The following is a 24,707-nucleotide window of genomic DNA, read 5'->3' as shown; positions in this document are numbered from 1 at the left end:
ACAAATATTCCAAAAACCCTAAAAAGTTGTGAAACAGAACAATCAACAATTCTGCAATATATTTGTATCAATAAAAACATTGCAAAACTTACGATTATGATGAGCCAAATATTCAATGCCTGGGCCCAGGCTGGATAATTATCATTCTATGTTTTAACTCCGCCACGTTGATTTTCCAAGCAAAATAAACATTTGATATTGTGTTCTCATAGAGAGCAATTGCAGCTGCGTCAGGTCATTGTAAAATTTTGAGTTTTCACATATATATGCGAATCCCGAGTATACGAAAATATGAGTTGGATAAACATTCTGGAAAAGATATTATTGATGAGACTTGGGCAAACTGAGGTTTATTTGCAGGAAAACACAAAAAAAACTTGGAGTAAATATTATCAGGAGACTCGGTAGAGTCTCGGGACAAGTACATTGATAAATCTTTCTTTTCAAATATTTTTCGTTCTCCAGTGTTCTTTCAACGTTTAAAATTAACACTTCGTCACGTTAGGTTAGATTTTTGAGCCAAACCGTACGACCTGAAGTTGTTCCTTTGGCGATCATCCTCCCCCTCGCCTCATTATACGATTAATAATTATCCGTTATTTATAACTATTGACCGATTAAAAAATTCCTTCATAATTACCTAATCTTGCCTTAACTATGTTATAGGAATAGTCAAAACTGTTTACGATACGGTCAATGAATTCAAATGAATTATAAATATTATCACGTTTACCCTAATTTTGAAATTAGTATCCTCAAACTATCTAATTCGTGTTTTACTGATTACCGTGATTAGAATTATGAATTATCAATTTTACTTCCAATCTCTGTACAGAGATCATGCCGCCCACCTTCAGAATAATACTCGGCGGACGTGGTGAAGCGAATAGGGAATGCGGAACAGAAAAATAGGGTTAGGTTCGGTCGGAAACCAAAATTTTCAAAATAATCCATCACTCTACATAATTTTATAATGAAAGATAAAAAAATGCTAAGCATCTCGATTTTCACGATTGAGAACATTAAGATGCCTTATAGGATGAATACAGGTATCCACAAGAGTGGATAGACGATCATTGACAACATGCGCGTGACATGCGCAACATGTATACGTGCCCAGAGCATCTGGTGTTTGGGTGAGGGGGCAAGGCAAAAGGCAAGTTTGGGCAGTAGTCCGGCAGGAAGGAACGATGTTGGGTCGTCGTTTATCTCGTAAAATCCGATAGTGATTGAAAACGCGATGTCCGTACTCGAGCGGTGTTTCTTTCGTTCTTCGATTCTCTTCGTCGGTCTATTTGTATTAGTTAGTCCTGAAGAAACCACGAAACCATGGTACGAAACGTTGCCTACTGTGTCAATGGACTACAAAGTTCACATAGACGCCGGTAAAGAGGACTGTTATTTTCAATACGTCAATCCCGGAGCAACGTTCTACGTGAGCTTTCAGGTACGTTATATCAAAAGAGCGAGCAAAAAAATAGCTTTCGTCGATCATTCTTGAATTTTATCTCCATTTCCAAAACCTTTCCGGTTCATACACCTAAATCTCATGTCGGGATCTCGATATAATGCTCCATATGGCCGACTTTGGGACACGTATGATAAAAAAAAGATGAAAACCAATGTGAGTGAAAGTTGCTGCCTTTTACTGTCTCTCTCCAGGCTACCTCTTTCACATTCGCTACACACTCGTAGATATATTTTCCTTCTATTTTGAAAATATTGAAACTTGAAGTTTTTGTGCATAAATCGAAAACTACGCAAACTGTTTGAGATTCTTCCCGTATTGTTAATGGTATGAAAAAGCGTCAGCACAGGCGTCCACGTTGACAGGAAAAGGTTGTAGAGAAAACGTGCAGAAAATCAGAGCCGACAAGTTCGATGAAGTTTTTATCATAAAGCGAGAGATATTTTATCATTCAAGCTGCGGAACATGTGTTATTTTATCGCTCATATGAATATGCACAGTTTAATAAAATGATTCACACCAAAAAGCTTTTAACTACTGGTTCTTCGAGAAGAGCTAGTAAAAATAACACGTTATTCACGTTATAATTTTGACAAGCTTTATCTTCGTAAGTCTGCAACGAATAAAGTCGAACGCATTGAGGTTCGTTTTTTTTTTTTCGGTTAAAAAAACCACGTTGAAGATCCAGAGTAAGCGAAAAAAGTGAAACTCGATGAATCTCAACTCGGGCTTAATTTTTTTTTTTTTTCAATTGTTGGCATTCACCGTTCAAAGATACACGTTCCTTTGAACTGTTCGTTTTATAACCAGAATAACCAGAATAATTGACGTTTTTACGAATTATCGATGCAAGTTAAACAAAGCGTCAAAATGTTTAATTTCGTTCAAATCATTTGCGGGATAACTAGAATGGAGAGAGCGAACGTGACAGAAAATGAGAACTCTTCGATCGGTCCTCGCACAATGGATCCGCTCCCGGTTCGTTCTCGCTCCACCACTCTTCTGTCTAATAGATTAAGCATATGCGCGGACTCACATGGGTACTACGCTTCAGTTCGAATTGAATCTCTATCCAGCCTTGATAAACTCAAAAAAATATTTTACTGGTTGCAATAAAAATGAAGAAAACGTCAATTATTGAATTTTGAAAAAGATAATTAAATTTACAATATCCATTATGAAAATAATAGAGAAAAGTAAAATTTATGCTATTCGTTGAGAAAAATAAAAATTGAAATGTTATGGTTCAAAGTAGAAGGGATTTTGGTTCCGTGATATTTGTTGTCAAATCGTCGAAACGACTGTTTCAATAAAACGCTTTTAACACTTTTTTTCTCTCGTCTTATCTAAAAGAAGACCTATAATCGATAATTCATCCATCGAAAAATTGAGTGATGTTCCGCGGCGCTTCCGACGTGAGACATAATTGAGAAATAGTTGTTAGAGCGGACCTAATCGAACCGAGCACGTTAAACGTGACGCACGGTGAGATTTTACCGGACCGAAAGCAGATAGTGGGGATCGGCACGGAGTATTTCTCCCATGAAGTTCCCTCGCTCTGAGAACGATCCTTTGTTTGGGCCCTCGACCGGCACATGTTCGACTGCACTTTAATTTAAAACTCTATTCTTATTATTCTTATTATTATTCAGTAGGCACCACCGAATAAAAAATGGTTGTATTAGTGCGCGATGACGGCAATATTTATTTTATTCACACCATTCTTACGCACGTCAAAAATTTTCTGAGAAATGTTTGCTCGTTATTGACCAGCGAAAAAACATAAAATTTTCAATAAAAGCGGTTCAATTAGATCGTTTTACGATCGAGCGAACGTTTCATGGCACTTTTTTATCCGTTTTAAAGCCTAAACAATTAAAAGTAAAAGAATGGCATAGAGGAGAGCTTTCCTGTGGAAAATTTGATGCTGTGCAAAATTTTCTCGTGAATAATATCTTCGTAGTTCTAACAGTTTCGATGGTACCAAACGGTACGCACGATAAAAGAATAACGCCGCGCGTCCTTATACTGATGACTGATGGTAAACACTTCGAAAAAACCTAACCTCAGTTTTCGACTTGAGACTCGGTCCGAACTTGATGTTTATGAGCCCTAATCACATTGTAGAAGAACGGAGAAGATAATAATTGATACTTCTTGAATCACAAACATTTACTTTTCATTCTATGATTTTCACTTGTTTTCACAAGATATAATGAAATGGAACATAAAACGCAGGTATTGAGAGGTGGTGACGGAAAAGCTGGTTTCGCGGTTAGAAACCCGGAAAATCAGCTCGTACATCCCTATCAATGGCAAGTTAGCGCCGATTATCAGGACACGTCCTCTGCAGGCGGTTACTACAGCATTTGCGTGGATAATCAGTTTTCCAGATTCGCCGCCAAACTCGTAAATCTTTACATAACAGTGATAAGGTACGAGTGATGAATCTTATTTCCATTTATATCAAAATTGGTGATTTTACACTGTAATGATGAATGTTGATTCGACGTATCGTCGTTGCATCGTTGCATTCTCAGACCAATGAATTTTTCTCAAAGCAAAAAAACCTTTGAAATTTAATTTTAACAATGTTAGAGAAAAAATGTAATTCCATGTTCAATATTTTTCATTTTCAGATACGACGAATGGGACAAATTCTCTAAGGAACTGGAAGAACTGGATCTTTCGGTGGAGAACTTTACGGTAAGTATTAGAAAATAAGATTTGTACCGGCCACTAAACTTTTATACTAATCTGAGTCAACATCCTTTGTTTGGCAGAGTTCAATAGTGGCGGTGGAGAAAAACATCAACGAAATAATGCAGTACCAGTACATAAGCAGAAGTCGCGAAACTCGGGATTACAATTTACTGGTTGACAACAATTCTTACATCCAACAGTGGTCAATAGTTCAACTAGCAGTGATTGCAGCGACTACGATGCTCCAAGTTTATTTTGTCAAAAGATTATTTGATGTTAAACCCTCGACGTATGCCAAAGTTCGAATTTGATGGGAGCCTCGAGCTCTCGGAATCGTCACTTTTTTTCAAGGAAAACGTGGCGATGGCGCACTGTTTGGCTCCCGAAATTTAGTGCGCTACTTTGAATTTTTTTAACGAGAGCACCGATGACGACGATACTCGAAAGTCAGTTAAATCACTGTTGACTTTTTCACAACCCAAATCTCGTAAAAATACTACGAATTATACGAATTAATTTAATCGTGAATAAGACCATTACGACACTTCTTGCGCTCCATCACTGCATTATTTTCTTTTCATTTTTTATAACTTTTGATCTTTTCTAAGAGGATTTTGATGATTCACACAAAAATAAGACTGTCGCTGGTAATTACGACGCATTTTTTCGTACACTTGCAACCGACTGATAACCGAAACACTCTGGATCACTTGATAAAAAGTAAATCGTTTTTATAACATTACACGGAATATTACGGTTCCCTGTCAGTAACGCACTGAATAAATTGCAGCCTGAAAAACGTCACTTTAATTTATTTTTCCAATTTGGCTGTTTCTTACCAGAAAAAATCCTTTTTCCATCCGAAAACGGAGTGTAACTTTCATTTTAGAAATTATTATTGTTATTAAAGGAATGTGGAATTAGGTTGAGACACAAAATTCCATAATTTATGTTCCATAAAATACTCGTAGCGGGGATGTTAAATACTGTGATACAAGTGAAATCCCAGTAGTCATTCCATTGTTCTAAGTCTATATCAAGTTCCGCGTAAAATATGCTAATACGATAATTATTTAATTTTCGTTTAAAAAATTTGACCGAGGACCGCGGTAATTTGTTTCGAAGGATTTTCCAAGCAATTGCTCGCTGCATGAATTTCACTATGCTAATTATAGTAAATTTGCGTAACCTTCGAAATACCTCGCGCTTCCCAACGAGTATAATTTGCCCTACTCCAGACGGAGGCAGTTTCAAACGATTCTCAGTATTTACGAGTCTTACGAAAAAAAAAACTTGATTTGTGCGATTCATTACAAATGTTCTTAGATTTGTGAATTGGAAGCCTGTTTCGCACGAGACAATGCTTTTGTTGTCGGAAACGGGGTTGGGAGAGAAAAAAGTACAGCAATGGAACGCTAAAGGATGTTACGCAAGTCGTGATCTCGCTATGGATGCGTTTTAGAACCGAGACGTAAACGAAAGAATCTTTGTCACTATAAATTATTATCGGCCTTATCGGTCGAGCAGAAGCTGAACATACATAAACATAAATTCCGAATATTCTTCGCAACACTCGGAGCCCCACATCCGAGATAGGAAAACGTGCGGTTTGCACCAGGAATACCGTGGTACGCAGTCAGCGTGACGTCACTGTACCGAAAACTGTCTATCGGGGATTGAGAGCCTACGATCTGTCGTAGATTGGAACATTATTATCATATAATTTTGTTAAACGCATAAAATTTATATTTTATAACAATGATACAATACAGAATAAAATGAGTTTTAAATAATGCCGCTCTTCGCTTTCTGTCTAATTTTTTTCTCGACTCAAACTCTTTTACGTTGTTGGGAGACGCTCGTGTTGAGAGCCATCAGGCGATGACGTTGACGAAGATTTTTCGCTCTGACGTGCTCCGAAGCGACTTCCTTGGCGTAATTACCAGGGAACCAGCCTTGTTCTCCGCCCAAAAGTTTTTCACCCAGATGCCAACCGTCGCTCATTTTCCTCAGAACGTTTATTACTTCTCCTGTTAAAAAAATCAAATTTTTGTTTGGGGCCCAAGAGCCATTGGAGAAAAATCGTTTTGAATGTAGAAAGAGTCAATCACCTGGTTGAACTGACAGTTCGTCGGGTTGGGCCGCTGCGTAAGGATAGAGAACCATTACCTGAGGACAGTCCCAAGTTTCGTACAAAGATTCACCTACCAGACTCGGAGTGGCAGGTGAAATCGCGTCGAGCCAACGCTCTCGCTCCGTCGGACTCTCGCAAGTCAAAATGTACTCAACGTGACGTCCGGAATAATTTTCTAGTAAAGTCAGCATCATCGCGTTGCGTCCAGCGAAAGGAGAATCTTCGCTAACTTTTTCCAGTTCGATTAGATTCCTTTTACAGGTGTCGACCACCGTGTACGTTTCTTCGTTCGTGCTGCCGATCAGACATAAAAAACCGTGCTTTACACACTCGGTAAATATTTAGAATCATACCGATTCCGTAAGACCGTTGAAAATCCACATTTCAGGACTTTGTTCATGAAGAAAAGATTGTTTTCTGTACCTTGACTTGGGTTTTGCGATGAGGAGATGATCCGTTAACAAAAAGAGGTAGAGACAAGTCTTGTGATACTTTTTGCCAAAAGTCAGCTTATAATCAACGTCCGATTTGGCGAGCATTTGAACGACGCGACCTCGTCGTATCAAGTAACGATCTCGCAACGCGATCGGTGGTATTTTTTGTGAATATTCAAGTTTCCTGGGGAAAAAAGCCGGATGTCCATTATGGTATTGTTTTGAAAATTCACAAATTCAAATAAGTTTATTTTTGGTACCTTTCCAGGGCTTCCGTTTCTGCAAATCTTCCTGCTACTCGAGCTCCTTCGTTGCACTCCATAACGACTTGACCCAATTGGGAAAGAGCAATTTCCCAGCGCTTTCGCTCTTCCTTGTTCTCAGCCGACAGTTTTGACAAAACGGCATCCACCAACAGTGGCAACCTAAAAAACGCAAACAAATTATGATTTATCCTCTATCACTCAAAGAGGCCATTTTTTAAAATTCCTTCGTCGTTTTTTAACGCTACCTTGTGACTCGTTGCATTGGCAACATGAGAAACGAGTGTAGAGTGAGATTCTGGCAAGCGGAATGAGACTCTATTCTCGATATCGTCTCGACGAATTTCGAACCTTTTTTACTCCTGATAAAAATAAATGGGGCAACTTAAAAAACACGGAAAAAAACAAATTTTTTCGTAGAAACTGAATGAGATTTCGTTGATTCGAAACGATTTAGTTTGTCCAGATAAATCATTCAAATCTTTTATAGATAAAATTGTTTCAGTTTCAGTTTGACGATTATTGCAGAAACTTTTTTTCGCTCAGGAACGCAGATGAGAAAAATGTACCTCAAGTCTTTGAGAGTCGAGTCGATGCTGACTTGGTTGGAGCAATAAGCGACGTAGGCGAGCGAAGATCTTTGCGCATAATTCAACAAGATTTCCGGCAAACCCGGGAGCATAGGATCGTTATTCCAAACAGTTTCGAGTTCAGCGAGCAAGCTTTCCGAAGCCATTAGGACCCCAGGGACTCTGCCAAAGAGTTTGTCCCTTTCGCTTGGTGTAAGAACTTCGTGGACGAGATCGTGATTGTTTAAAAATTCATCGACAAGCACGCGAAGGGAGTTCAAGTACGAAGCTTCCGAAGTGAGGATTTCGAATTTCGCTTCTTGACACTTTTTCTCGTCGGGCGTCAGTCGTTCTGGAAAATTCACGAAATCGGTGCAAAGTTCGAATGTGAATGAGAAAAATCGCTCGACTGACGGAATGAGATATTCACTCACGAAGGAAACCGCCCTCTTTCACCCGGGGCGTCTGACACCAGAGAGTTCTGTGTCCAGGTTTGGCTAGGTCGAAAGCTGACGATGGCGAACACGGCATAGGATCTTCGACCTGACAAACGAAAAAGAAATTCAAATTCGAGCTCTTTATTATTATTTTTAGCGAATCGTGCTCTTTTACCTCTTCGTAGCCCTCGGAATCTGACTCAAAAGCGACTCGGGCTGCCGCCGCAGCTGCATAAAACTGGTACAGCGGTTCCACATCGAGGACATTGTAATGATGCTCTAAACAATGAAAAATTTGACAATAAATGGTCAATCGAAACCATTAATTAAGGAATCATTTTGTTGTTCAAGAATCGAAAAAAATGCTGTGAACATTGGAATCAAATTGGAATGTAAAAATTAGTTGCCGTTTCCGAGAGAAACCGATACAACAGAAGCTGAGAGTTACGTCATTTGTGAAATCGGGTCGTGATGTTTTGAAAAACTGCATGATCGTTGCACAATCATGTAATAAATAGCAAAAAAAATTTTTAATATGGTGTAATAGCGAAACCTCATTACCACTGATATCTAAAATTTTAATTGCATTACATCGAAGCGGTTCTCTTGAAAAACTGATCAACTTTGAATCATTTAACGTGGCCGAGAGAGTATTACGATGATTTTTGACAATATTTACTGTTTTACAGTACAGCCAATGCTGTGAAATCTTGGTGAACACGAATAAAATTGAAACTGTTAAGTACAATTCTTACAAAATTGAGCAACGTACATAAAGCATAACTGTGAGATTTCCTGTTTGTAAATAGCCGTATTTTCTTCACAAACAATTACTCTGTAAAACTACCTTTGAAAATGACAACACGCTCGTTTATCTCGTTTAGTTCAACACGTTTCGCCAAAGTGTAATATAACAATAATTTTTCACGGAATATTTTGCGTTAAAGTCTCACCATTTTCGCTTCCCCCGCCATCGCTTGATCTCCAATATTCTGAGTTGGTATACCAATTGGATTCGCCACTAGAATTGCTATAAATTTCTTCCTTACTGCTGCGATTATTGTTGCTCGAGAGTCTTTCGTTATCGAGAAAATCACTAGTTCCGAGATAAAACCTCGAGAGTCCGGTAACGTTGGAGCTACTCGTGCCTTTCCTGAAGTGTTTCTTAAAGCTGAAATACTTTCGTGGATCAGAGTGAAAATATTTGTTAGCCCCGTCGTCGAGAGGTTGGCCGTTCGGATCGTTCGCTTCCCCGCAGTTGCTCGTCGTCGACGTTCTTCTTCGCATCCGTCCAAGGCTGCCCTTCGTAATGCTCCACGTTCTCCTGAGCATTTTCATTCTTTTGCCAAGACTCTCGGTGAGGCTTGATTCTCGAGGAGGTGGTGGGACCGGTCTGGAGGGTGCTTCCTGGCCAGGAATCGGCTGGAGACGGGCATCGTTACCGCCACTTCCTTGCGGCCAATTATTTTTGACGGAGCCTTCGTCGCCTTCGCCATCGGTACCGCTGCTGAACTCGTCAGACGGAAACGACGAGAACAAAGTCTCGTAATTCGAATCGTCCGAAGCGGTGTCTGGAAAATTTGGCCAGAAAAAATTTTGCGTTAATTCATGACTGAGTATCGCGCTTCGAGTGACAAATAAACAAGCCGAAAATACATAAATCACTGGGGCATGGATTGGATTTTTAACTATTCGAAAAATGGCTGCTCACGTTTGTGAATCTGTTCGATCCCATGTTTTTATTTGCACGTTATTGAGTACACGTAATTGCACGTAATTGATGAATTTTACTACGCAATTATTCGATAAACCAATTATTTAAACACATAAAAAGACACGTGGATATTACAAATTATTTTCTTTAAGCTTAAATATTCATTATTTCTAACTCGGCAACACTTTGAAGGCAAGTGACATTGAGTTTTGCGTTATTTTTGCGTGATCATTGTTTATTTTGTTACAAAAATGCTTATACTCGGAGATGAAGAATGGAAAATTTGTCGAGAAGCACGACCCGTCTGATCGTCCAGCATTGACTCGAGGTTACTGCCATTTTTCAACTCCTCGTAATCATCAGCGTGGGTCGTATCGACTCAGGAAACTTTGCGAGCTCGTAAATCTTGATGCATTTTTTGCCACCACAGAAGTCGGAGAATGAGTATTTTTCAATTTTTTCGAAATCGAGCATTTTCCCCGGGTCGAAGCGACCCGATGTTACGAATAAAAAGTTATTGTGAGTTCGAAACTCGGATTTCCCGGAGCTATTACATATTCTTAGACGCATTGTAAAAAATCACATGCCGTCCTTGCGCCGCGGTATAACCCACGCGATGCGACGAAGCGTGAAATTGAATGATTTGAGTGTGCTCTTAGAAGATAGTTGTACAATGAAACGCGTAACATGAGCGTAAATCTGTCGTCAAGCGGTATGAGAACCTTCGAGAACGTAGCACGAAGTTTCCTGAGTGTCGAGGGCATCGTCGTCGTGTCTTCCGAGGACTCGAAGTTGTTGAACGAGGCCTCTCGTCCGTTCCTCCTGGACGTTGTTCCCCTTGACGTTTGAGGATGCCGCAGGATGGTTCTCTCTCCAACTCGCCGTCCTGGAATCCACCGGTTCGTGATTTTTGCTCTCGGAGCTGTTGCCCCACGGTCCACTCCCACCGACGAGGAGCACGGAGCCGGTGCCCAGGCTCACGGCCACTTGAAAATTCATGTTTCATGGTCATTTCGTTTGAATCTTTTACCATTATGTTTCTCGTTGCTCTCAACGAGTGATCTCATCGTTTCGGGATTCCGGTACTCCATACAGAGTCCTCAAACATGATACACTCGAGCATACACCGGTTTTCTCCTCTCTCTCTCTCGCCCCCTCGCCTCCTCCCTCTGTCTGCTCGCTTTTTACGTTCGATCTTGTTATTTTGTATATCTCTCCGTTTCTCTCGACGCGCGGGCAAAGGAAGAGGAAGAAAGAGAGAGAGAACGAGTACCATCCGCCTTGAAGGATCGAGACGTTCTCTGCCTCTTCTCCCACTCCGTGTCGCAACGCTCAAACCTCGCTTTTTGTACGCTGTATAAATTCTCCGAGACGCGTTTCTTCTTCTTCGTCCAAGGATTCTTGATACGCGAGTTTATCTTTTGTTTTGAAATATTATTCAATTATTGGAAGCGATTACAATCGTCGAGTGTGAATCCGCGAAGACTCAACTGACGATCTAAGCAAATAGAAAAAAATCATGAAGAGCTGCAGAAGTTTTGGAAAGCATTTTACTCGAGCGGGGCGACGAAGTTCGAGAGCACGATTCAGCGACACGTCGTGAGAAGAAGCTCGAGCTCCGCGTACTGGAAGTACCGTGAATCCATTTATTTGCTTATTCCTAATACAAAACTTTAATTTCGTTAACTTTTGAGTGAAGGTAAGAACGAAAAGTGTGTCCCACGAACTTTGTTGTCACGAAATTCTTTGAAACGCTAATTGAAATGGAAGAGCCGAGTTCACTATTTTCAAGTGCGAAAAGAACTTCGAGATTGGAGCAAAACAAAACAAAAACTTTCGTTTTCATGGGTACCTGCGTTACTCGAGAGAGGAGAAACTGAGATGGGAACTCGAACAAGTTCTACTACCTTGGGTGTTGGGCCTTCGCGCGAGTGTTTTGGAGCCTTGTTTCATATTTTCGACGAACAAAATCGCGAAACCATGCGTTCAAACCGCCGACGTCGAGGTCTTTATCGAATTTCGATAATCGCAGGCTCTTCGAACTCGAACATATGTCTACATGTTAACACTGAGAGTGTTTCGTATACCGGGGGGGTTTTCAGTCCGAAATACCGTCGAACATGGTTCTCCCTGGCTCTCTGTTTTTCTTTTCTATTGTTATTCCTGTGCGGTGAGAGCGGGAGACAAGCTGGTGCAAGGAATGCACGGAATACGAAACGAGTATCGGGCCAGGTTTCCCCCGGTTATTCCGGTGGGTGTTGGGGCCTGGCGTTTCTCGCGGTGTCTCGGCCGTGACTGGCTCACTGCGAGCGGCGCTTTCACCTTGCGCGAACTCGCTCGCTCACCTTTGATTCGCCGAGCCACCGTGCGCTGCAGTCGAAAACTCAGACGTTCAGAAATCAGATACTCCGTCTCCTTTTTATTCAACTCTTCGCTTCTTAAATCCTCTCCGCACATTTATCCGCCAATTTTTCTCCTCCCCATAACCGGCTGACGTCCTTCGGTAAATCCCTGCTCGCCGTCCCTCGCACTTCCATTTCCAGCGGCCTCGTGCGACCTTGAAAACTTCCGGGAGCTCGAACCACTGTCACTTTGCCACTAACAAAACCGAGCAAATGCAAATTTATAATCCATGTGATGAGCAACGAATTGATTCATGCATTAAACTCCGTTATTTCACCCGTCAAATCTCCGCGTCGGAGATAATCGAAGCGCCGATTGTACAACCGCGCATCGCGACCACCGACCGGGGACTGCGAGTTTCGTACACGCGAGAAAGCCCCCGCGCGCACACTCTCGATCTCCGATGGAGGAATGGAATTCACGGGATTGCGTAAGAGGAATTACACTGGAATCGCTCTTCCTCGGTCTCCACTAAAAGCGAATTTTATTCGAGGTCAAAGAGCACAGATTCGTCGACGAAAATTCATGCTCAGATCCTCGTTCCCGCAAATAAAATAGAAACGAAGTTGTACGCGCTCTAATTTCGTTCTGTTTTTTTTTTTTTTTAAGAATGAGCATTAATGAGCGGGGTCTGATAATAACACAAAAGCGTGAGAACGAGCACTCCTCGATCCAATGCATATGCACGCACGAGTCCTGTTCTGCTTTCATTCAATCCTTAATAATTCATTCCTCAATTCGTACATCAGTCGAAGTTCTGAATGGCTACGAGGAATGCTACAATTTCGTTAATAACCAACCAAAGACGGTGAATAAAAAAACTGAAGAATTTCGAAAATTCTGCGTCGTTCGGTGGCAACAATTTTCTCAAGCATTTCCGGAATTAATGACGATCGCTGAAATCCATTGGAATCGTAATGGAAGATAATTTTTGAAACGTTTCATAATTAAAAAAAAAATCAAAGACCGCAGAGGAAAATTTGCACGTCGAATTCCCCTTTTTCGAAAATTATAAAAATTTTGTAGAGAATGTAGAGAATTCGAAAAAGTCAAAAACTATTTTGAGTTTCATTTGCTCGAAATCGCGATTCATTTTTCAGCGAATAACGAAGCACGCACAAATACAAAAGCTTTTTTTCCGAGGTCAAAGATGCACGCGACCACTTGTAATTTTAGTTGCGGCTGCTTCGCAGGCACACTTCAAAAGGAAAAGCGACAAAGGAATCGTTTTTTCTTAGCGCGTATGCGTCAATGGAGTTTTATATAACGCGCATAATTCTCGTGCTCGTTGAGAGCGAAAATTTTCAAGACAGCAGCGCGAGTCAAGCGAAAGATGGATGGAGTGGGTGAAAGTTTTGAGAGCGCACCTTCGGTCTCGGTAGGTTGGCTCTCGCGGTGTGGAAAGAAAAACCGCGAACGAGGAATCTCGAATGCGAATCAGAGAGCAGGAGCTCCATCGGTTGGGCGGACGCGGACGTTACTCACCGATGGCCGTTTCAAGATCTGTACGACTCGCGTAGCGACTGTTCGGTCGACTCCTTCGCCCCGTTCTCGACTTGCGTCGTCCAGCTCCTCGGGACCGTCCGTTGACGACTTTCCTCCTAAAGCCAAAAGTTTCGATCGGTGAAAAAATGAGCGTTGCAGTTTTTTCAATCGGTTAAACTTGAAAAACACGTAGAAAAATTATTCATTTCAATGGTGGAATTTCGTTGAATTGAAAAAAAGGATTAGACATTTTTTTCGAGCATTACGAAGCTTCGAGGTCGAATACTTTGTCGAATGAAAATTTCCAAACTCTGTGATTGGTCGGAAATTAATGGAATTTTCGAAATTTATCAAACATGAATTTTCAATTATAATTCATTTGTAAAAATCATTCGTGATTGGTCTAAATACAATTTTGGGGCATATTATCGGCCATTTCTTCCTGCTGGATGCTATGAATTTCATGATTTTATCAAAGCCACATAAACTTTCATTGAAAAATGATTTCACTGTGCCAGACTTATTAGAAATAAAAAGTTTTTGATGCTGGGAGAACAATTGCGAGGGAAAAGGTTCCATAGATTCCGAAAAAAAACCAAGAGTCAAGTAAAAATGTGGGAGATGATAAAGATGTTCGAAGATAGTGGACAATTTTGGTCCACACGACGAAACAAACTCTGAGTATTTGAAAAACAATCAAATACTGGTGCTTCCATGAAACAACATAATTAGCTTGAACATAAACGACAGATTAATCCACAACAAAAAGTTTGCTCTCAAGTCGCAGCATGATAATCGACAAATGAGTTGTTTTGTACTTTTACGATGAATTTCATTCTATTTAAACAAAAAAAAAATATTCCGTTCCATTGTGGATTCCCATAAATGCGGTTCTCGAGTTTCCCCAACCTGTTTGCATCGTGTCGCACCGTGCATTTGCTGCTTCTAAATTTCAACGTTTCCGCAGTACAGAAAAATTGTTTGGAAACCTTACAGAAGCGGTGATTCGACTGATTTTTCTGAGCTCGTTCACTGGAGCGCCACGGCATACTTTTTAAAATATATTGGGCGACGAGCCAGTGTTTTTCGCCTCGTTTGCCATAATTCCACGAAAATGTGGTAGCACAAATATTTAATGAGATATTTCCCAAGTTTCCGGAGCTGAATGAAACGAAAATAAGTACCGTGACCGAGAGTCGGTTTTTTTTTCTCGGTCGGAGCGTTCTCCAGGTGCAGCGACGTCTTCCAAATCTTCCCATTCGGATTCGCGACCATTGCTGTTGATTCGTCGGCCTACGTCGAATCCGGCGTACAGGCTGTTGACGCGTTCCTCGTGACTGGGAGCTCGAACATCGTCGTAGGTTTCGTCCGGAAGGTCGGCATCGTCGTTTTCGTCGATGGAGGAGTACTCGTTGTCACTCGGGCTCGTGGCGGGTGTCTTCGGCTCCGGTTGAGCACTGGGGCCGACGTCGTCGTAGATTTGGAGGTTCGAGTCGTCCCGAAGAGTCTCGGTGGAGCACCGGTTCGCAGGGATCCGTTCGGCCACGGAGGAAGGCCCGACGTCGTCGTAGTCGGCGTCCTCGTCTTCCTGGAACGAATCGATTGCTAATTTCAAGTTCATCGGTGGATATAATTTCATAAGAAGAAGAGAGTTTGAAAGGTGGAGGGGTCGAGTCACCTCGTCGCGGTGGGGAAAGTGACCGGGGGAGAAACCGACGTCGTCGTAAGCGTCAGCACTGGTCGTCGTAGCTTCGTCATCGTTGCCCGGAGAAATTTCGACCTTGGCCTCGTTTCGAGGAGAGGCTCGTTTCTGTTCAGGTCGGCCGGCACCGCCCCAGAGAAAGCTCGAATTGGCGAGGGGCGAACGGGCGCGTTTCGAAGTCGCCTCGTCCGCTTTTCTTTCGCCAATTGATTCGGATATGGCCTCGTAGACCGGTGCGACCGGCTTTTCCCCGGGAACGCTTGGAATTCCTGGTGGACTGTCGGCCGCACTGGAACCGAGCTTGTTCTCGTCGACCAGACTCTCGAGCATCGCGAGCCTCTCGCCGATCCCTCGAGAAATGGCCCGCTGCACTTTGAACGACCCACCTCCGGTTCCGGGCTGTTGATGCGTCCGCGTGCGAGCTCGAAATCTCCGTGGATGCTCCGTTACTGCGCCTCCGGATCGAACCTGTAAAATTTTCAAAAATTAGACAATCTGATTATTTTCTGAGATGCGACATAAATTTTATTATTTTGTTATTATTTCGTACTCGGACAGAGCGCGGAGCGAAAAATAAGCGTCGCTTTTTCTCCACCGCTAGAAGTGCGGGAACGCGCGCGCGCTCGCGCGCGCGATTTACCGGTTTCTCCTCGACTCTGTGTTTCCGTGTGCCGAAAATTATATACGTTTATTGTTGGGACGTGGGGAAAAAAAGAATCGCGAGCGCGCCGAGCGCATCGGACAATCACCCGTTACGAACACCCTCGCGCGGTTCATTATTTTTCTCGCGTCTTCGCGCATCGGTGGAAACATTGAAAACGCACAGGAGCGCGACTGCGGCGTGTTTTCGTACTGACCGAGCGATTATTTATTATCGTGGGTCGTTCGTATTTTCCGTGCTCGAATAAAACGGAAAATAAGTCATGATCATGTCGCAAGTGTCATTGAGAATCGAGGCGACAACGAAGAAAAAGAGGAAAAATACACGACGCTACCTTTCACGCGTGTCACTCACGCGGAGAAGAGTGAGGGAAAAATTCAGTTGAAAAAAAAGAATGTTTGAACGCGTTTCTTCAACTTTGCGACACTCGAGAACGCGCGAGAAGAGAGCGGAGAGAGAGAAATAAAATGTAACGGCAGGAACGCACATTTTTCGTTGCAAATTCCACAAGCATCCGACAGCCACTCCCTTGAGTCTTTTTAGGATTTTCTTTAGATACTAACAATAATTGCGTTTATTCGTTTTGTATGTTTTTCGTTAACCATCTTTCGTGAAGGCGAGGTGAATTTTTTGAGGTTATTTTCGACCCCGCTCTATGATTTTCATTTCTACGATGATCAAAATATTGATATCACATTTGGTAGGTAATAATATGTCATTCGATATCGATCGAAATGCTCCTCGAACATATTTTTATTCGTAAAGCGTTTCGTTGCACAACCCGCTTGACATAATTATTGTGGTCAATAATCGAGTTCTTGTTGGGGAATGAAGTAGTCATTTCCTGTTTTTATCCGGCTGTTGCAGCACTCGACGCGAGAATTTTATTTTTTCGAAGACTAACCCGAATTCCAAATTCCTGGTTTCTGGTCGTTATACTTCTAACGATTAATAATAATGATATTGAAAGATACCGAGTTTACCTTGAAACTCGGACGTCTCGGTGTGCTTTTGCGATTCGTCGTTGTCGGCGTTGTCGTTGCAAGGACGATTTCGCCCGCAGACTCATCACAGGCATCATCGTCGATTGTCACCGTTGCTAACAATCGCAACGGTAGACTCGCTCTTTTGAGCGCAAGGCTGTCGATCGTCGCATACCTCGTGGAACGCTGTTTCTTCGTCGATCCTTTCTCACATCTCTCACTCGTCCCTGAATCATCATCGCCCTTCTCCTTACCCTCCCCTTCATCTTCGTCCTTTCTCGATGATTCGCTCGATCTCGTTTTTCTCTCCCCATCCGCATTCACGCCGCTCGATTCATCGATCATTCTTCGAATATGCATACCTTTCGAATCTTCTTTTAGCTCTCGAATTCTTGTTGTTTCTCAAACACGTGTGCTCCTGTGCTTTTTCACAAAACGGAAGTTTCAAAACCTCTCGATATTCCATCGACCACTTCACACTGAAACGATTTCTTTGTTTTGACGTTTATTGGTTTTCTTTTATTACATATTTATGTCTTCCTGTCCACTGAACTGTTTCTTCAACAAGGATGCTCATTTTTTTACAATTATTTTATGTTTTTACATTATCGCTTCCACCACGAAGCAATTCAGTTTTTGTTTATTTTTTCTAAATGTTATCTCACAATATTGACGATGAAGTTCAATAATTGTGATTTACTTCCATCACGTCGTTAAATCAAACACGAAACAATCCATTTTCAGTTGGTTTTAAATTTTATTTCACAATAAATTACAAATTGTACAATTTTTAGAATTTTATCTTCCTATTTGGTTTGTTCTATAGTCAAGACTTTGATTATTTTTTCACATCTAACGTTTCTTCCTTTGCTTTCTAATGGTACGTTTGTTCTTTTGAGCACTAAACGGAGGTGTGATTTTTCACTGGCTGGTACAAATTTAAACTATAAATACGGGCGATACGCGGACGATTTTGTTCATCTTACACCGATCGTGAATGAGCGAGAGATCCTTTTGCATTTTTCGTCTTCGTCAAAACTGAGCGTTTCTCTCTTATCGTTGAGAGTGCTGACGACGCGAGTTTGCTCAACAGCGGACTGGTGTAAACCGTATTTGAGAATTCTTAAGAAACGTCATACGACACGACGAGCGTCTCTCTTCTCGTTTTTGAGCACTGACGGTTCGAACCATTGAAAAATCGCGGTGGGTCACGGGTTATTTCTTAACGCCATCACTGATTTTAATCGTGTAACGTTATATATTTTTGTTTTTTTTTTTGCAAAACAAATATGCACACGTTACTTTAGCTGACGAAACACGCGGATTATGAAGTGTGCACAATACTCGCAATGAGAAGACGCAATCAACGAGAACGAGGAGCAGGAACAAAATAACAGCGCGGGAACGCGTGTTCTCGTTCGCGAATCCCGCTACAATCTGTCTCACGTATAGAAACCGCGCGACGAGCTCAGCGAGTCGCTCCAGAGCTGAGACCACCCGAGACTCACTCCCGTTCTTCCTCCCAACCCAACCATCGTGGATTCTTGAAGCAAACACCTTTTTTTCCCTATTGGTTTCGACGTTCTCATATGTATATCGCGTGCAGAGAGCGAGAGAGAAGTATGCAACGCCTCAATGCGTTTCTTCGCCGATAGAGCGCGACACTCGACAAATTATCGGCTCGGGTTTCAACAAACCGCGCGTTTGTCAAACGCGCCGATAGTTTCGCAACGATCGCGATAAACAAGTTGGACCGGGCCCCAGTAAACAAAGAATGCTCACTTGCGATAAAAACTCGTTGAAATAATTTTTCGTGTGTCATTAACTAAGAGGAAATATTATTTATAAATAATTACAATTTGATTTCAAAGGACTCGTAGGAAAAATGCTTTGTTGGCGAATTATTGTATTATCTTTTCAACCAAATGATTATCGAGAGATTGGAATCTGAAATATCGAGAGATAGGCCTCCTGAAGGTCGTTGAGGGCACTCAGGACATCCAAATAATTTTCGAAAAATGGGTTCAATATATGCGGCGTTATATTTTCATCCTGTCAACATTTCTCTTTTAAAAATCAGTATATTCAAAAAAGATATTAATTTCGAGAGAAAGCCGCACTAATTCTCGTGATGATTTAAACTGATTCGACCGAAAGAGAAGTTCGAGAATGAAGGAAGGTGAAATGAAGCGTAAATTGCAAAACGTGCTTTGAGAACAAATGTCCTTTAACGGCGTTTGCCTATTGTGCGAAGTGTGTCAGTGAAAATCTTTCATCGTGCCAAATCGAGAAAGTTTCGTGTACATTTCTTTGAAAAATGAAACTGGAGCGTACATTTTTCTTTAAAGAGGAAAAACTAGTGATCATTCGAAAGCAATTCAATGAAAAAATTATGCCGAAAGACATGAAAATCACAATCGCGGTTCATTTCAACCCCAATCGTGACTTGCATATGCTCAAACTGGTCCAATTTTGGACACAGAACAATATCACGAATCTTTCGGTATGTTTTCCTGCCGATGTTCTTTATTTTCCGTCAGTTGATGAATTTTCATACTTACGCTCGACAATTCTTCGTAATGAAAACGACGAGAGGCGACCGATCGATCTCCATCGACCGTTGCAATCAACGTCAAGCCGGATATTTCCATTGTACACCGCACACACGTACATTCGACTATATTTGGGAATGCAAATGATAATTTAATGCGTTGGGAACCCGCAAGGTTCGACGAATAATGACGATTTTTTTCGCAGACAATCCGTTGTTCTGCGTGTCGTATCGGCCGCTATACACATCTTCGTCAAATACAATCTTATCTCTTGGCTCGTAGACGCGTGATATGTTTATACGCGAGCCTTGGCAAAGGATTGATAAAAGAGTACGATGAAAAAAGCGTATTGATTAATTGCGATCTGTCGTTGTGATAGAATTTTTTTTTGTGACAGAAATTTAAAACTTCGCTGCAAAAAATTGTGACCGCTATTTTCGTGGATCGCTCTAAAGATCGAACGCTTTATTCCCTTCACTTTTTGTTGGCAATTTTAATTTTTGCTGCCATTTCCTTGACATTGTCGCTTTAACCCATTAATACGCAAAACGTCAATTTTGGACACGCAATTTCAGGTATACGCAGTTTAAATTGAGAAACTAAAGAAAAATTCTTCAAAATCTCACATAAGATGACGTTGAAGTTTCCAACGTTGAAGTCCAACGAAATAATCTAAAAAACTCTCAAATAATTCCAGTAAATCTCCAATTTTGTTCCCTGCCGAATTTCCAATTCATAATTTTTCAAGCCACGACATCAATAATTCGTGAAATAAAAAAATAATGAATTACAAATCTTTTTTCCGTTCATTTCGTTGAACTCCAACGTTGCAAACTTCAGCGTCGTCACATAAGGGGTTTTCGAGGGTGCTCTTTCAGAATCTGGCATTTATTTTGTAAAATAAAATCAAAATCTTTATTATTTTTGCGTTTTTATTCAAAAGTCAAGAATTTTTGACGTTTTTTTTCCTTTCAAATCGATTTTCGAATTGAAAGGAATAACCACATTATCACTATCAAAGGTGTCCTTAATATCTGACCTTTCCGAAACACTGGTTATCCACCCTTTTTGCTCCCTTAGTTTTTCTAAATTGGCGCTTTTTGCAAGACAGCATGATGTAAGTTTTCGTGATTTTATTTCTCAAAAAGTATCCACTTAACGAAAAAACTTTATAGGACAAAAAGTGTTTAGAATCGACCGAAGAATGCGTGTGATTTTTTTCAAAATTTTTAAAATTTTTCAAAAAATCGTGAAAATTGAAAAATTAAAAAATAACTAGAACAATTCTGAATAAATTCGCACGTATTTGTGTCCGCTAAAAACCCAAACAAACCCCCTATGTGAGATTTTGAAGAATTTTTCTTTGGTTCCTCAATTTAAACTGCGTGTACCTGAAATTGCGTGTCCAAAATTGTTTGATTGAATTATTTGAAAAATTTTTCGAAAAGCGAAACGTTAGTGAATCCAAGAAAATGCTTTGCGTTTTAACAACATTTTCAGAGTAAGATCGTAGCATCTTGTCCATGGTCGTCCGAAACGACGAAGACGACGGAGTCACGCAGTGAGTCAGGACCCCCGAGGCCAGAGGATAACGGGACAGGTGCAAACATTTCGAGAGCATCCACAATCACGCAAACTGCACATTTTTACATCTCAATAATTTATCCTGTTTATTTATATATAAATCTGATTATTCACTAAAAAATTGTTTTTCTCTCCGTCGACTGGTCGATTGCCAAAAAACCGTTGAGCCACTGATATGAAGGAGAATTTTTTTAATACCGTACGGCGGTTTCGGCCCATCAACAACAACGTTTGTCGATACGTCGTTGCGGTCCGTAATTGACAGCACGCAAACACAAATATCTCGGAACGTTGACGAGAACGCGCGAGGCCAAAGAGCGCGAACAACACAGAGGTCGTTCGTGGCGCCACCGTATGCCCATGCTTTGTTTTTTACGTTCAGTTTTTCAACACAAAAATTTACGTAATTGGACTTGCGCGAGTTCGATGCGTTCTCGGTTCAACCCCACTCTGATCGGGAACCTGTTAAAACTTCTAGGTGAAGTAGGAACAACCTGCCCTTACGATGGCCGTTTTCTCCGACACGTTAATTTAAATTCGGTTCGTCCTATCTCGAAACTACATGAAAAAAATTGAACTGAGTTTGAACCGCGTCGGAGAAAACGGCCATTAGTGTTTTTGCAGTTGGGTATCGGAACGTCGTTGTTGTTTTTTTTTTTTTTATTTTCGTCAACTGCATATGCGGCGAGCACAGTACTAGCAAGCCCGCAGTAAACGAGTCAGTCGTGACTGGACTTTCGAAGACAAAGCAAGTTGGACGAATTTTCGACAGTTGACATGACCCTCGATCAGGTAATTATACAATCCTATACAATAAAATATTGTGTTTGAATTATTGGATGGAATCGTGGACAGAATCGGGAAATAAGAATAACGAAGCAATAATATTTTGACAATAAAAAAGTGAAATGAAAAGTGAAGAGAAAAATCCGGCCGACTAGCGGCAATTAGTGCATCGTCATTGTTGCGCGCACTTCGTAACTTTTTTGATCGACGGCTCGAGTCAATTCACTCTTATTCCTTTAAGGATTTCGATGAAGCGGCAAAGGCTGTTAAAAACTTAACGAGTCGCCCAACGGATGCTGAACTCCTAGAGCTTTATGCTCTCTTCAAACAAGGCTCCATCGGCGACAACAACACCCGTGAGAACAAAAAGTTTTGCAATTTACATGCACCTAAAACCCCAACGGTTGAACAGATTTTTACGAAAAAACGAGTCTCAAGAGAATCGATTATTTTATTTGGCGATAGCGAACGATAGCGAATGAAAGAAAACAACCAATAACAAGCCGATAAAATGTTCCATTTTCGAACTTTTTTGTTGAAGATTTTTTCACGATACTTGACGTTCAACGCTTCCCAGGTTGAACGGTTCTTTAAAAAAATTAAAAAGTAAAATATTCGTTCGAGTCAACAATGAATACGGGTCCTTGACGGCAGACTATTGTAAAATACATTTTTTCGAGCAAGTGGCGATAACTCCAAACTCGAGGACGAAAGTTGTACGGAAAAAGTAATTATTAATATTTTCGTAGGTAAATATCGAGGAATGAAAATCGATTTTGAAAATTTGAGATTGACCTCGTTTTAATGTTTCTTTCTGTACGTTCTGTCGGCTCGGAAATAATCTGTTCAACAGTTCTGGAAATAACGTGTCCACCGACTCTGATAATGGTTTCGAAGAAACGATCACGTACGCTAGTGCCGAAGAAAATGGCGTTTTTTTCAGATTAAAAAGTTCTTTATCTGAAATCTTTTGAAAGCTGCTATAGTATAGATCTTTTTCAGGGTTGTATTTTTTTTTCAAACTGCAGAAAATGAATCAATTTTTCACTGTGAAAATCGAACAATCGCGATTCTGTTGTCACAGTTCTCAAACGATATGAATTTTTGTCTCTTTTATTAATATTAAAAAGGGAGATTTGTTTATAAATTTTGCTTAAAAACTCAACATCGGTATTTCAAAAACTTTTCTTTTTTTTCCTTTGTACCATAAATTGGTCCTTGATTCGTGTGTCAAATTCTGTTTCGAGGTTTTGATAATTATAAAAGTTACGATCGAATGTGATGAAATAATGGAGGCCCTATATAGAAGTTGCAATGACAGAACTGTCAAACTTAACCTCGCAAAGTGCACAATAAAGGGTCGACTGAGTGTAAATTTCAAATGGTTCTAGCAATGCCAAAAGTAAATATGAGCCAAAGTAAATGAAAAAATAAGAGAATTATTCCATTATACAGCGAAACCCGGAATGCTGGATCTCAAAGGAAAAGCAAAGTGGAACGCTTGGGATGGAAAGAAAGGAATGTCGAAGGAGGATGCGAAGAAAGCTTACATCGCTTATGCAAACGGACTCGTCGCCAAATACAATTGATTCTTTTCGTTTTCGTTTCATTTCCTCATCCCGATGTTACAAAAAATATTACAAGTGTTGTGTTCGATTTTATACTGACGAGGAATATAATGTTTTGGAATGAATTGACTTTGGTTTCTTCCAGTCCCTCTCCTCTTCAAGCGTCGACATAACCTTTGAACTGATTATTATTTGACCTTGACGACGCAGTACCTGCCGTTCACTTTTTGTTGTAAAACCTGCACAGTCTCGCGTGATAATTTTTACCGTCATCGGAGAATATCGTTCGTTTTTTTTCGGATATTCTAAATTTTTATTGTCAGATATATATCACACTTTCAAGCATTTTCTCAAGGGAACAATTAAAATGTGACCTTTTCGAGAATGCTGTTTGCGTTTCTGACAGACAGTCCCTAAGGATACACAGCATCATGAGAATTTCAGGGGCAGCTTTCTCGTCGAGGTATTTCATGAGACGATACGAAATCAGAATTTCTTCCAACGTTTAACACCTCTCACGGAACAAATTGGTTGAGGCACTGTGAAACGATGTGAAATTTTTATTCCGTTCTATTCACTGTTAATAAACTGAATTTATTATGATTCATTTAATTCGTAATTCGTTCTCCGATGTTTGAGAAAAAAAATTGATGAAAGATGGAGATATAAAATGTTTTTATCAAAAATGTTTGAGCTAATTAAATAAATTGAATTAATAATTGGGTTGATTATCGAGAAACACAACAAATAAGCTAGCGAAAAATTAGTCGACCTCGACCGGTCCAGGCGACATTGCGCGTTGTATCATCAGAGAATATATAGATTTATAACACATGAAACATTTCGCTGGGGTACGTTTAGTGCTCACCCCGATCACCGTGGCGCTGTTCAATATACTACGTGAGCACGTTTCGAGCCTAAATACCACGCAAACTTCCCATTGGCTGTATCTGTGCCACACATGAGGCTAGACCGGCCAGGCGAAGGAGATCCCCTCTCCATTTCCAAAAAAGTGAAGAAGAAGTAGACCACGTAAACTTCTGATATTCAAGCGGCAGAAAATGCTAACTACTGGCTTATCCGGGCCGCTTGAGAGATGTTGAAGTTTTATGAAACAGTAACTGTGGTCACAAGAGCTACAGCTGTCAATATCGTTTTCAAATATTTATAAATATCATTAAAAAAAAAATGATGAAAAAAATTTCTTTTGCGACATGAGTATATGAACCGGCAATCTCTCGGATCTCGGATGCTAAGCTTC

General features: G+C 40.8%; 4 protein-coding genes and 1 long non-coding RNA gene across 5 annotated transcripts; 2 read left to right on the top strand and 3 right to left on the bottom strand.

The window, feature by feature from the left end:
* The first annotated feature begins 1,146 nt into the window (after positions 1 to 1,146).
* On the top strand, positions 1,147 to 5,964 carry loj (logjam). Its single transcript, XM_043414794.1, has 4 exons — positions 1,147 to 1,447; positions 3,707 to 3,903; positions 4,108 to 4,174; positions 4,252 to 5,964. The coding sequence occupies exons 1-4, from the start codon at positions 1,241 to 1,243 to the stop codon at positions 4,480 to 4,482; spliced, it is 702 nt and encodes a 233-aa protein (XP_043270729.1). The 5' UTR covers positions 1,147 to 1,240; the 3' UTR covers positions 4,483 to 5,964.
* Exn (Ephexin) lies at positions 5,895 to 18,522 on the bottom strand. The gene is made up of 13 exons (XM_043414770.1): positions 16,957 to 18,522; positions 15,289 to 15,780; positions 14,795 to 15,198; positions 13,611 to 13,726; positions 8,962 to 9,579; positions 8,184 to 8,287; positions 8,006 to 8,114; positions 7,572 to 7,923; positions 7,251 to 7,364; positions 7,000 to 7,164; positions 6,729 to 6,923; positions 6,283 to 6,599; positions 5,895 to 6,201 (listed from the first exon to the last, which is right to left on the bottom strand). The coding sequence occupies exons 1-13, from the start codon at positions 17,314 to 17,316 to the stop codon at positions 6,002 to 6,004; spliced, it is 3,546 nt and encodes a 1,181-aa protein (XP_043270705.1). The 5' UTR covers positions 17,317 to 18,522; the 3' UTR covers positions 5,895 to 6,001.
* On the bottom strand, positions 9,716 to 12,451 carry LOC122408160 (uncharacterized). The gene is made up of 3 exons (XM_043414796.1): positions 12,403 to 12,451; positions 12,068 to 12,320; positions 9,716 to 10,708 (listed from the first exon to the last, which is right to left on the bottom strand). The coding sequence occupies exons 2-3, from the start codon at positions 12,177 to 12,179 to the stop codon at positions 10,428 to 10,430; spliced, it is 393 nt and encodes a 130-aa protein (XP_043270731.1). The 5' UTR covers positions 12,180 to 12,320; positions 12,403 to 12,451; the 3' UTR covers positions 9,716 to 10,427.
* A 3,199-nt stretch (positions 18,523 to 21,721) lies between the features above and the next one.
* Positions 21,722 to 23,571, top strand: LOC122408163 (acyl-CoA-binding protein homolog 1-like). The gene is made up of 3 exons (XM_043414800.1): positions 21,722 to 21,884; positions 22,120 to 22,234; positions 23,334 to 23,571. The coding sequence occupies exons 1-3, from the start codon at positions 21,870 to 21,872 to the stop codon at positions 23,465 to 23,467; spliced, it is 264 nt and encodes an 87-aa protein (XP_043270735.1). The 5' UTR covers positions 21,722 to 21,869; the 3' UTR covers positions 23,468 to 23,571.
* On the bottom strand, positions 23,468 to 24,672 carry LOC122408166 (uncharacterized). Its single transcript, XR_006260381.1, has 2 exons — positions 24,315 to 24,672; positions 23,468 to 23,985 (listed from the first exon to the last, which is right to left on the bottom strand). It is a non-coding gene; the product is annotated as an uncharacterized lncRNA (long non-coding RNA).
* Between the last annotated feature and the right edge of the window lie 35 nt (positions 24,673 to 24,707).

The sequence above is a fragment of the Venturia canescens genome, chromosome 3, assembly GCF_019457755.1.
Source record: "Venturia canescens isolate UGA chromosome 3, ASM1945775v1, whole genome shotgun sequence".
NCBI lineage: Eukaryota > Metazoa > Arthropoda > Insecta > Hymenoptera > Ichneumonidae > Venturia > Venturia canescens.
Note: the sequence above shows the minus strand (reverse complement) of the source record. Positions and strands in the feature narration are given on the sequence as shown.

Coding starts and splice junctions, on each gene's coding strand:
- loj (XM_043414794.1), top strand. CDS start 1,241: ATGTCCGTACTCGAGCGGTGTTTCTTTCGTTCTTCGATTCTCTTCGTC. Junction 1,448..3,706: donor CGTTCTACGTGAGCTTTCAG/GTACGTTATATC, acceptor CATAAAACGCAG/GTATTGAGAGGTGGTGACGG. Junction 3,904..4,107: donor CTTTACATAACAGTGATAAG/GTACGAGTGATG, acceptor TTTCATTTTCAG/ATACGACGAATGGGACAAAT.
- LOC122408160 (XM_043414796.1), bottom strand. CDS start 12,179: ATGTGCGGAGAGGATTTAAGAAGCGAAGAGTTGAATAAAAAGGAGACG. Junction 10,709..12,067: donor GGTGGCTCGGCGAATCAAAG/GTGAGCGAGCGA, acceptor TGAATTTTCAAG/TGGCCGTGAGCCTGGGCACC.
- Exn (XM_043414770.1), bottom strand. CDS start 17,316: ATGCATATTCGAAGAATGATCGATGAATCGAGCGGCGTGAATGCGGAT. Junction 7,365..7,571: donor TCGACTCTCAAAGACTTGAG/GTACATTTTTCT, acceptor TATTTTTATCAG/GAGTAAAAAAGGTTCGAAAT. Junction 7,165..7,250: donor CCAATGCAACGAGTCACAAG/GTAGCGTTAAAA, acceptor TGCGTTTTTTAG/GTTGCCACTGTTGGTGGATG.
- LOC122408163 (XM_043414800.1), top strand. Junction 22,235..23,333: donor CATCGGCGACAACAACACCC/GTGAGAACAAAA, acceptor TCCATTATACAG/CGAAACCCGGAATGCTGGAT.